Source organism: Pongo abelii, chromosome 19, assembly GCF_028885655.2.
Source record: "Pongo abelii isolate AG06213 chromosome 19, NHGRI_mPonAbe1-v2.0_pri, whole genome shotgun sequence".
In the NCBI taxonomy this organism is placed as follows: Eukaryota; Metazoa; Chordata; class Mammalia; order Primates; family Hominidae; genus Pongo; species Pongo abelii.
The window spans coordinates 16779086-16791738 of record NC_072004.2 but is presented as its reverse complement, the minus strand read 5'-3'; the positions used below and the strand labels follow the sequence as shown (position 1 = coordinate 16791738).

The window sequence follows — 12653 nt, the reverse complement described above, 5'->3', positions numbered from 1 at the left end:
GGCATGGTGCCATGCTGAGTTAAGGGTTAACCCTTGAACTCCTTTCTACCATATTCTGCCCAGCAAATATTAATGTATACTATGTATCTATAACATACAAGAGTGTTTTTTCAGTGCTGTCAAAGGTCATTGTGATAGAGGTATGTAGAGTACCTTCATTAAATTTAACTTATTATTTTGCTTTAAGTTTGTCAGAATTAAAATCTTTTTTTTTTTTTTTTTTTTCCCCTGGAGATAGAGTTTTGCTTTTGTTGCCCAGGCTGGAGTGCAGTGGCGTGATCTCGACTCACTGCAACCTCCACCTCCCAGGTTCAAGTGATTCTCCTGCCTCAGTCTTCTGAGTAGCTGGGATTACAGGCATGCGCCACCATGCCTAGCTAATTTTGTATTTTTGGTAGAGATGGGGTTTCTCCATGTTGGTCAGGCTGGTCTCGAACTCCTGACCTCAGGTGATCCACCTGCCTAGGCCTCCCAAAGTGCTGGGATTACAGGCATGAGCCACTGCACCTGGCCCAGAATTAAAATCTTAAAGGATGCTTTCTCTTAGTTTTTTTTTTTTTTTAACTCTCTAATGAAAATTTGTGTTGTTTGGTTATGAAATAAATTTATTTATGAAATAAATTCTCTTTGAGCTCTTGATCCATGAGACCCTCGTGGATTAATTGGTTGCCCTACAGAATCTGCAAGCAAAGCTTAGTAGCCTGTGTTATCTCCAGCGGTTAATCACTGCTGGGTGTGGTGTGCAGCACACGCTTGACTCTTTCTTTCTGGATCTCTTAGCAACAGCTTGAAGAAGAGGCAGCTAAACCTCCTGAGCCTGAGAAGCCTGTGTCCCCTCCTCCTGTGGAGCAGAAACACCGCAGTATTGTCCAAATTATTTATGATGAGAATCGGGTAAGCTCATATCATCTCTGGCAGCACAGGCCTTTAACGCCACTTGACTCTGCCCTTTTCAGTTTTGAATGTATCCTGGCATAATTTTAACTTTATTAAAACCTGATTTCTCTTACAATTTTGAATGTTCATAAACTTTGGCTGACTGAAGCTTGGTGTTTTTTTCCTTATCAATTGAAAGAAAGTTTACAGTTGTGCCTTAAATTATGTAATATTTCATTTTACATTATATATTTTATAAATATTTAATGAGTGAAATTTTGTCAGCTGAGTTTCCTGTTATATGAATACTGGCAAGGAAGTTTTGTAGCATATAATACAAAACAACCATCCTGCAATTTTTTACTTAATAAATGATGTTTAATGCTGACTACTGATAACATTTCAGTAAAGATAGGTCATTATATGTGGAAATGAACTTTCGTATCAGCATTAGTTCACAGTTGATAGTTGGGCTATGGTTTGAGCTTCAGTTAAAAAGTTCAAGGCGGGGGCATGGTGGCTCATGCCCATAATCCCAGTACTTTGGGAGGCCTAGGTGGGTAGATCACTTGAGGTTAGGAGACCAGCCTGGCCAACATGCAGAAACCCTGTCTCTACTAAAAATACAAAAATTAGCCAGGCGTGGTGGCACATGCCTGTAGTCCCAGCTACTCGAGAGGCTGAGGTGGGAGAATCGGTTGAACCCAGGAGGTAGAGGTTGTAGTAAGCTGAGATTGAGCCACTTCACTCCATCCTATACAACAGACCGAAACTCAAGTCTCAAAAAAAAAAAAAAAAAAAAAAAATCAAAGTTCAAGGTAGATTTTGACCTTTAGGTAGACTTTGCTTTTTTAGGTTTACTTTCATACTCTTAATTAAAAATATTCATGGATTCAGAAACACCAGGCATGAATTCTATGAATCATTTTTGTAATATCAAAGTTAGTTTTGGCCAGAATATGGCCCAGGAACTAGCAGTTAGAGGGAAACTGATTTTACCTCAACATGAAGAAAGTGTCTTTTAACAGTGGGCTTCCAGAAGTCCACAGTGCAAAAAATGATAATATGCTTTATACTGTGGGATAGAATAGGCTTTTTAGCTAAAGGCGTGATCATCAGGTAAAATTTGGGATTGTTGTTTTGATTGATTTGATTTGTAGTGAGTGGATTCATCTGTCAGTCTATCTTACACATACAGTCTGTAACTTTATAGTAGTCCACAGCCAAAAGGAAATTGACCTTAAGTAAAGCAATTGTGAATTAATAAATATTTATGCACATGTACTCCTGAACTTAAAAGCTGAATAAATAAATAAATAAATACACATTTATAGGAATGATCTTGGATTTAGATATACATGTATCAAGTAGATAACTGAGAGTCATCAGAAATATACTTATGGTAATGGTAAGTGTTATGGGCAGGTAAAAATATGGGCAATTAATATTATTTTCTTGGCTGGGTTCAATATTAGTCCAATTTATTGTATGGCCACAGCAGTCTATATGAAGATAAATCTGGTAAAGGAAGGGAAGGAGGTGACCATGCCTAAGATGGGGGCTGTGTTCCAGGATATACAGTTGCTCCCTTGTTTAAGAAAAGCCCAAAATAATGGGGTTTTATGTGAAATCTCTGATTTGTTTAAAAAAAAAAAAAGTCCTCTGCATAGCTGCAAAACACTTGTGGGCTCATGGGCTCCATGGCCAGTTTGTGACTGTGACTCAGGGATAAAATAAATAGGAATTAGTGGCGATACCAATGGAGATTTGATAGTTTTTTTTTTTTAAGTTTTATGAAATGTTTCTTTTTTAGTATGAATTATTTTTCAAATAAATTGGATTTGGTAATAATTATTAATGGATTTATTAATGAGCCTTGTCTTACAATATTGGTGAATTCTGTGGTTGCCTCACTGGGATTTAAGGACTGAATACTATTGAACAAGATCTGATCTAATAGAGAATTTAATTGGTGTTTAATTTTTATATATAGATGTTTTAATTAATTAGTATAGTGTTTCTTGGTGCACATTAGCAAAACTTGAAAACTCCTTTTGCACCTCTTCTTTCTGTTTTAACATTTCCATATTTGGTTTATTATTTATTTTATGAAGAAAACCAAATCTGAAATCTGTTTTAGTATTAGACTTGCCTTCCTGCGCTGAAGATTGTTTCTAACCCACAGCAACTATAGAAGTCATCTTTCTTTTCCTTTTTCTCTTTTATTTTTCTTTCATTTTTCTTCTCCACCCTCTCCTTTCTTTTCTCCCTCTCCCTCTTCTCCTCCCTCCCCTTTCCTTCTTTTCTTTTTTTTTTTTGAGACAGAGTTTTGCTTTGTCCCCAAGGCTGGAGTGCTGTGGCACAGTCTCGGCTCACTGCAACCTCCACCTCCCAGGTTCAAGCAATGCTCCTGCCTCAGCCTCCCAAGTAACTGGGATTACAGGCGTGAGCCACCACACTCAGCTAATTTTTGTATTTTTAGTAGAGATGGGGTTTCGCCATGTTAGCAGGCTGATGTTGAACTCCTGGCCTCAAGTGATCCACCTGCCTAGGCCTCCCAAAGTGTTGGTATTACAGGCATGAGCCACCGCGACCTGCCTTGTTTATATTTTGACGGGTTGATTTGCAAGAGAATGTGACGTCAGAAGAAAGAAAAGGGTGATGGTAGGAAGTATATTCTGTGCCAGCACCTCTGATCATCTAGGCCAGCATCCTAGGAATTATCCACTTCTCTCTCTTTGCCGCTTCATGTATGTTGAGGTAATCACTGAAGAGCGTTAGTCCCACCTCCTAAATATTGGTCTGGTCTTGTGCTTCTTTCCTCTACCTTTATCATTAGCTTAATTTGAGCCTTCATCTCCCACATAGTTATTGAGTCTCACGCTTCAGTCTTTTCTTTCTAACCCATCTTTCATATTTTCGTCCCATTTAATGATTCTCCAAATAGAACCTTTTGATGATTTCCCACTTTATACAGAATAGCCCAAGCCTTTATTGATGTTTACATGCTTACCCGCCTGGCCCTTGCCCCATACTCTTTTCTTAGTAATATCCTACCAGAAGAGGTTTTAGATGTTCCCTTGTTAGCAATATCTTTACCCTGCTATGTTGCCCCTGCTGTCAGGTGGCCCCGTGTTTTGTGTTTTCTGCCGAGCACACTGTTACCTCAAGCCCCAGTTCAATATCATTTTCTCTAGGAAGACTTTCAAGACCCCTCATCTTCCTATGGTGGGAAGGCTTATCTTATTCATTATTTTCTTAGTGTCTAGTGAGTGCTTGGCACATAGAACATACCGAACATATGTTGAAGAATTATTTACTTCTATCTGTAGACTTAGAGTACAAATTGTAATACGAACATATGAGGGTCTTAAGTTAAAATTTTTGTTGCCAAAATATTGATAGATTAATCTTAGCAAGGGAAGATTTCTGCTAGGTAGCACTTTGGTCTGGATTATTTTACTTTTGAAAATAGCAGCTGGGTGCTGTGGCTCACACCTGTAATCCCAGAGCTTTGGGAGACTGAGATGGGGGCATTATTTGAGTCCAGGAAGTTGAGGCTGCAGTGAGCTATGATCGTGCCATTGTGTTCCAGCCTGGGCGACAGAGTGAGACCCTGTCTCAAAAAAAAAAAAAAAAAAAAAGGAAATAGCATGTTACAAATACATATAATTCAGCATTTTTTAACTACTGAGCACTTTGAATAATTCAAATTAGCGGTTTTCTTTGTTGTTCAGCTATTACTAAGGATTCCTTCTAACTAGAAAATTAGCTCATCAACAGCTTTTCTTCAAAGAGATCAATGTGGCTTACCACACTAAAGAGTGGCCATTTTATGGTATTTTATTGCTTTAAGTTTCTATTAAAGATGATATGAGTTAAAGTATGTAGAATGTTTGGGGAATTTATTTCTAATAGTGAATTTTCATTCTCTCTCTCCAGTTTTTTAATATAATTATTTGCTTTTTTAAAACTTACCAATTCTTCAGGCATTGCTTTCAATACAAATGTTAAGTTTTGACTGAATTTGGTGAGGAAAGCTATGACAATACAATTTCAGAGTTTTCTATCATTGTAACTACAAATTAAGAAAAAATAAAAAATAACTGGAGCATATTTCAGCCTGTCATATAGAAGAAGGATATTTGCAAATAAGGATAAGTTCATCTATAGATTAGTCTTAGATAAATATTTCTAAATAATGATTTTGCACTTAGATAATGTAATTTTTAATTATATGATACAACAATGTCTTTATCTCCAGAAAAAAGCAGAAGAAGCTCATAAAATTTTTGAAGGTTTTGGCCCAAAAGTTGAACTGGTAAGTAAGAAATTTTTTCATTTCCAGTGATTTTTTTTTTTCTTTTTGGTGGTTGTTTTTCTTGGGATAAGATGGAATATGATCCATTTATTTTGGGATAAGAGAGATGTAGCTGAGCAGAGTTTGAGATGAAGTTTAAAGTAATGATGAGTGAATTTGGTTACCTTTGCAGACCTTTGCAGAAGCATCATCCTGAGCTTGTTTTTGCTTGAGCAGCTATTTAATCCTTCCGGGTAGAATGAGAATTAAGAACAGAATTAGAAAGCTCTTTGAACGTTACTGTTAAAATAGTGACAATGGTTAATACTCCCTAGTATTAGGGAGTATTAATACTTTGAAATTACAAATCTGTGCATAAATACACTTATGGGAAACAATGGATTTATAAACTGTATTATGGGAGTGACAGGAGATGGGATTAACAGTTACTCAGGGAATCTAAAAGTTAGGAGGTTTTGCCACAATGAAATACCATCTCATACCAGTTAGAATGGCAATCATTAAAAAGTCAGGAAACAACAGGTGCTGGAGAGGATGTGGAGAAATAGGAACACTTTTACACTGTTGGTGGGAGTGTAAACTAGTTCAACCATTGTGGAAGACAGTGTGGCAGTTCCTCAAGGATCTAGAACTGGAAATACCATTTGACCCAGCGATCCCATTACTGGATATATACCCAAAGGATTATAAATCATGCTACTGTAAAGACACATGCACACGTATGTTTGTTGTGGCACTATTCACAATAGCAAAGACTTGGAGCCAACCCAAATGTCCATCAATGATCAACTGGATTAAGAAAATGTGGCACATATACACCATGGAATACTAGCAGTCATAAAAAAGGATGAGTTCATGTCCTTTGTAGGGACATGGATGAAGCTGGAAACCATCATTCTGAGCAAACTATCGCAAGGACAGAAAACCAAACACCACATGTTCTCACTCATAGGTGGGAATTGAACAATGAGAACACTTGGACACAGGACGGGGAACATCACACACCGGGGCCTGTCGTGGGGTGGGGCATGGGGGAGGGATAGCATTAGGAGAAATACCTAATGTAAGTGACGAGTTAATTGGTGCAGCAAACCAACACAGCACATGCATACATAAGTAACAAACCTGCACGTTGTGCACATGTACCCTAGAACTTAAAGTATAATTAAAAAAATAAGTAAATAAAAAAATAAAAGTTTGGAGGTTTTGGTAGGGCATGTTATTGTGTAGATCCATTAGTACTTTACCTGTGCTTACATTAAAATTATGTTTCTTTGTCTCTTCATAGACATATGTACAACATTTTATAATAAATATTTGATTTCTTTTATAGCCACTCTATAACCAACCATCAGATACCAAGGTGTACCATGAGAACATCAAGACGTAAGTATTGATCATCTTTGGAGTTCTTCAATTAAAGACCATATATTCTATAAAGAGATCATTTTTGTTATCTGCTGACATTATTATAATATATTGTAGGTATGTTTTAGATTTGTGTAATTTGCTGTCGTTTTACTATATGTTATCTTCCTCTGGCTTCTTGGGGGTTGGGGTAACAGCTTTGAGTTTCCGAGGCCAAAAAATGAAATAAATTATTGCATAAAACTAGCTGGTTTTATAATCTGCTAGTAAAAAAGGTGGATACTTAACATTGAAATGGCTTACCTTGAGGCTTGAATTTTTTGCCTCCTGTTTTGTCTTTTTTTCAGTGGAGTACCTGCAAGGCGCATGATGAAGTAAGATAATGAAGCTTTTTCATTTAAGACTAGTGATGACACCGTCCCCCACCAAGCCACATCTGCCATTGCAAAGTAGAAGTGCCACGGATCATTTTATCATTATTCAAAATCCTATTCTAGGGAAATCCCTTCCATGACTCTTGCTAATGACGGTATTTGTAGACCCTTCTGCCATTTAATGTCCTGGTGCCTTGGAAGCGCTCAGTCACCTCGTGGGTGAGGAGGCTGCTCCAGAATGTAGTTTGCTTAGCCTTACTCATCCTAGTACCAGGCCTTTATGGATGCAGATTTTGGAATAAGAAAATAAGTGAAAAGAAAATCTAATTTCTTGATTTGATTGAAGTAAGAGAGGAAGCTAGATAGATATCTTTTTTTTAAAAAAAATTATGCTTTGAGAGAATTTTAGGTGCATTATTCTTAGTTTGTGACAAAAATGTGATATTTCTACTTTATATGTTTTATTAAGTATAACCAGAACATTATAATTATTTACTAGTATGGTTACTAATGAGCACATTGCTACTTATTTTATATATATATATATATTTACTTTTTTCTTTTTAAAAATTTCTTAACTGAGAGTATGTGCAATTATTGACTACTTTGCAGAACTGGTGGCAAATATAATTTGCATGGTAGTATGCATGAAAACAATTGAATTTGAATAATTTTAACTTTTGTTAAGTAAATGGTTCATAATAAAAGTTATGTATTTGTGAATTTTTCTGTGAGATGCTACTATGATCTTGAGAACCCTTAGAAGTAAGTTAGTCAAAACTCACATATAATATACCTTGTTTTGGAACTGCTTAGCTGTTTTAACATTTTTAAAGAGTAGAAGAGCAGATAAGATCTAATTGGCTACTTAATGACTTTTTTTTTTTTTTCCCCACAAAGCCTCAGTGTTATGTTTGTGTTGTGTCCTGTTTCTCCTGATACAGTCTGGGGAGCAGCTCTGTCCGATTTATTTCATGTCATCTACATTGCCTATTTAGTGCTCAGCACACTATCCTAGATGGATTACTGACTGGCTGACTTCATTTAAATTCCTAGGAAACATTTAAGATTGTATTTGTTGATTGTCATTTGCTTTTGAGTAACATATACTTAAAATTAGAGCAAACTGAGTATATGGTAATGCTTCCCTGTACGACACCTTTTGAAATATTTCCTCAGCTGCATGCATCTGTATGAGTCATTCAGTAGCTATTCTTTCATCACCGTCATTTGCTTTGTATGAAATAGCAAATGTACATTTTAATAATTGTTTTCATCTCTTGGCTACTTTTTCATATAGCCAGCTCCTGCTTGTCCATACTTATTTGAGTGGAGCCAGTGTCACTGTTAGTCCTGAGTGGCAGATAATCCAAAAAATTACTTCTACTTGCCTTGGCTTTGTATTTATATTTGAATAATCAGCTTGAAATCCTTTCTGGAAGTAGGTGGGGTATAAATATTTATATTTGAACCTGCATGTCATTGTTTTTGAAGGTCACAATGCTTCCAATTTAAAAAGCGATTAAGATATATTAGAAATCTTCCTGTTTTGACACATTGCCCTCCATTACTTCTTAGAGTGGATTGTGTCATTCCGTGACTGAAGAAAATCTTCTGTTTAAAGCAGAAGTCACCTATCTCTACATATGTTGGTATACATTTTCCTCGTAGAAGGGAGGTTAGCACCTGATGTAGGGAGGTAACTGTAAAAATGTTTCCTTCTCTTCTACCTCCCTTCCCCAAAGAGTAAGATGTTTATGTCACCTGAGTTGTTAAGAAGGATAAGTAACTGTAATTTTAATTTGAAAATATTTGCCTTATAATTGGATGTGCTAATTGAAAGTTAACTATTTTGTATTAAGTCTTACTATAGAATGGGAGGAACTTTAGTCAGTTCTAATTTTTGCAAAAATTATGAAGTCTTATTTTGCAGGGTAAAAAAATTAGGATTAACTTTGCTTACATCATAAATTCTTAAGTGATCTTTGCCTATTTTCCAGTGTCTCTGGAAAAAAAGTGAATGCATTATTAAATTGTGCTTTTTCTTAATGTCATGCAACCATATTTTTCTCTTCTAGAAACCAGGTGATGAGGAAAAAACTCATTTTATTTTTTAAAAGAAGAAATCATGCAAGAAAACAAAGGGTGAGGTCCTATCCTTGTTAACTGAAATTTGTACAGCTTTCCCATTCATGCTCATTTAGGCATTCACTTTCCTACTATTAATGAGAGTGGTCCTTGACTCCATCTGAGGATAAGTGCTGATTTAGAAAGTAACCATATATATATATGACTTAAATCTAATTCTAGTAACATTTTGATACCATACCTTACATTTAATATTATCAAATTAATTTCATTGGTCATCTATCTAGAACATTTTCATTTAGTCAAAATAAAATGGTGAGTAGTTTAAAAGAATATGAAAGATAATTTAGTTTCTTACGCCTCAAACAGTTGTAGGTAAGTTGCAGTCATGCTGATTAGACATTACTGTTCTTTCTTTTATTAGAAACGGGGTCAGCTAGGGTTCAGCTTTTTCAAATTCAAATGGTTTTCCATTTTTTTTTATGACTTGCAGTCCAAAAGTTTTGTGGTTATATAATTTTTGTGGGAATTAAGTTATAGAAAATATAATGCCAGTGATTTTATTTTCATAATATGTTTATACTGATTTTACAGATACACTGTTAATACATTTAAACTGAAGCGTCTACTAAATAAATGCTACTCTTTAAATCGACATCAAAAGTGAACTTTGTGCCTTAAGTTAATGACCTGACAGTTTGAGTTGTAAAGCTCAAGAGTCAGCAGCTTTTATTTGGTGGAAAACGTCTAATGTTCTAATTTGCCAGTCTGGTCAGATACTATCTTAAATTACTGGTCTTGAGTTTTTTTTTTTTTTTGCCAAGAACATATAAATATCAAGTAAGAAATTAGCTCATGTATTTTTTTTTTCCTTTCCAAGTAATTTTGTTGTAATTCTGGTACTCACTAAATAAGTTCACTGGTGATGCAAACACTGTGAGGTTTGTATTTTCACCGATTTGCTTAAATATCGCTTGGCTGTGTACTCTGTCCCATATATTATTCTGCAAAGGTGAGCAAGATAGCCATATGGTTTTAGTAATTAGGGGGAGCCTAAGGTGATGGAAGTCAGACAGGTCAGTCCTAGTATTGGATCACACCGTGGTCATGGACTACGGATGACTGAGGAGGACACCTAAGGCAGATGGGAATTGTGAGGGGACATTTCAGGGGAAAACCAATTCTCTGCAAACTTGTATACGCAGAGGGAGTGGCTTAAGTGAAGGTCTGGGAACCAGAGGGAGTGTAGACTGAGCTGGCAGTGTGGTGAGAAATGAGGCTGCTGAGGGAAGCCAGAGCCAGGTTGTATACTGTCCTGGAGGTTGCATAATGTTTGGGTTTGCATTTTAAGAATTTACATTTAGCGGGGCGGGTGCAGTGGCTCACGCCTGTAATCCCAGCACTTTGGGAGGCCAAGGCGGGCAGATCACCTGAGGTCGGGAGTTTGAGACCCACCTGACCAACATGGAGAAACTCCGTCTCTGCTAAAAATACAAAATTAGCCGGGCGTGGTGGCGCATGCCTGTAAGCTCAGCTACTCAGGAGGCTGAGGCAGGAGAATGACTTGAACCCGGGAGGGAGGTTGCAGTGAGTGAGATCGCGCCATTGCACTCCAGCCTGGGCAACAAGAGTGAAACTCGGTCTCAAAAAAAAAAAAAAAAAAAAAAAGAATTTGCATTTGGCTACAACATTAAGAATGCATGGGAGCTATTGTTTTGATCTAGGTGAGGGATGGTGTTGGCCTGGGTTATAAGGGTAGCAGTAGAAAGGAGAAAAGGTGAAGGACACAGGAGACATATAGGAGTAATTGAGAAGTGGGAGTGGGGTGTGGTGTGGAATGTGAGAAAGATAATATTCTCTTCTCCAATGCCACTTTCTTAAGATGACCATGTTAGCAGTTTTTCATGAACCCTTCCTCACTTTCCTCTATCCATGTGTCATCAGATATGTTGACAGTTCTTTGTCCATAATGGAGGGTTCGTCTGTCTTTTCTTCTCTATTTAGAAAATGGTATCATAATTCACTTACTTCTCTAAAAGCATTAATTCTCAATTTCATGTAGTTCACTGGATTTCTGTTTTTTGTTTTGTTTTGTTTTGTTTTTGTCTGTTGCCTAGGTTGGAGTGCAGTGGTGCAATCTCGGCTCACTGCAACCTCCGCCTCCTGGGTTCAAGCGATTCTCCTGCCTCAGCCTCCCAAGTAGCTGGGACTACAGGTGCCCACCACCACGCCTGGCTAATTTTTGTATTTTTAGTAGAGACGGGGTTTCACCATGTTGGCCAGGCTGGTCTCAAACTCCTGACCTTGTGATCCACCCGCCTCGGCCTCCCAAAGTGCTGGGATTACAAGTGTGAGCCACTGCGCCCAGCCTGGATTTCTTTTTATGATAAAGTACAACCAACCATTTTCTGCCTTTTTCATACTGTCAATATGTTTATTATATAGCATTATTTATAATACCAAAAAAATGGCAATCAACCAGAACCTCCAATAATAGATTGGTTAAAGCGTGTGTGTTTTGTTTCGCAGATTGGAAGGATAACAACAAAATGTTCATATGGTTGCCTTTGGGTAATTGGTCAGATTATGAACTATTTACATGTTTGTATTTTTAATTTTCCATTTTTTTGGGACAACAATGACATAATGTTTTAAGCAAAATAAAAGTAACTGGTCAGCTACTACTAGTAGTAGGTGTCAAGTAGTTTATAAATATGCATAGTCTTAATGTTAACTAAAAAATCCAGCCAACCTGTGCTCTATGTGTTGATCTTAGTAGGAAACAGAGCTACCTTTCCTCTCTCCTCTTTCTGCTTTTCGTTCACAATTGAGTCATAAGCCAAATGCTTCTGACTTAACCTTAAGAAGTAGCATTTATTTTAAAGTATTAGGTTTGTCAGAATCAGAGTTTAGTTTAATTATTATTAATTTGCTACGGATATTTAATAGGAACAAAAAATCTGCCAGCGTTATGATCAGCTCATGGAGGCATGGGAGAAAAAAGTGGACAGAATAGAAAATAATCCTCGGAGGAAAGCTAAAGAGAGCAAAACAAGGGAATACTATGAAAAGCAGTTTCCAGAAATTCGAAAACAAAGAGAACAGCAAGAAAGATTTCAGCGGTGAGTAGTTTGATGTTTAATGACTGTGATATTTTTCTTCAAATATTTATTGTTTCTTGAAACTGATCATGAAGAAAGTTTATAAAGAATTTTTATGTTGTGGACACATAGAGGGGAACAACACATACTGGGGCCTATTGGAAGGTGGAGGGTGGAGGATGGAAGGAGGGAGAGGGATCAGGAAAAATAACTAGTGGGTACTAGGTTTAATAGCAGAGTGATGAAATAATCTTTATGACAAATCCCCATGACACAGGTTTACCTATATAACAAACTTGCACATGTACCCACGAACTTAAAAGTTAAAAGAACTTTTATGTTGAAAAGAAAACTTTATTATCAACCAGTAAACATTATGTCTTAGTAAATTTAATTTTTTATATTATCCTGTTGAATCTAAATGTAAGTGATTACTTTGAAATTAATTCTGAAGGTCCTAAAAGTATTACATCCTTTGGAAATGACAGTGAGTAAGAACAGACCTAAATATCCTTTAGTCCTTCA

General features: G+C 36.6%; 1 protein-coding gene across 20 annotated transcripts in view; it reads left to right on the top strand.

The window, feature by feature from the left end:
* NCOR1 (nuclear receptor corepressor 1) overlaps positions 1-12653 on the top strand; it is a 185405-nt gene that overhangs the window by 61101 nt on the left and 111651 nt on the right. For 12 of the 20 annotated variants that reach the window (XM_054536266.2, XM_054536262.2, XM_063718396.1 and 9 more), the window contains exons 6-11: positions 781-894; positions 5141-5197; positions 6531-6583; positions 6913-6939; positions 9018-9084; positions 11977-12149. In XM_054536266.2, coding sequence (XP_054392241.2) covers positions 781-894; positions 5141-5197; positions 6531-6583; positions 6913-6939; positions 9018-9084; positions 11977-12149 — 491 coding nt within the window. The remainder of the gene's footprint in view (positions 1-780; positions 895-5140; positions 5198-6530; positions 6584-6912; positions 6940-9017; positions 9085-11976; positions 12150-12653) is intronic. The other 8 variants (XM_054536273.2, XM_054536269.2, XM_054536276.2 and 5 more) reach the window with 1 other exon arrangement.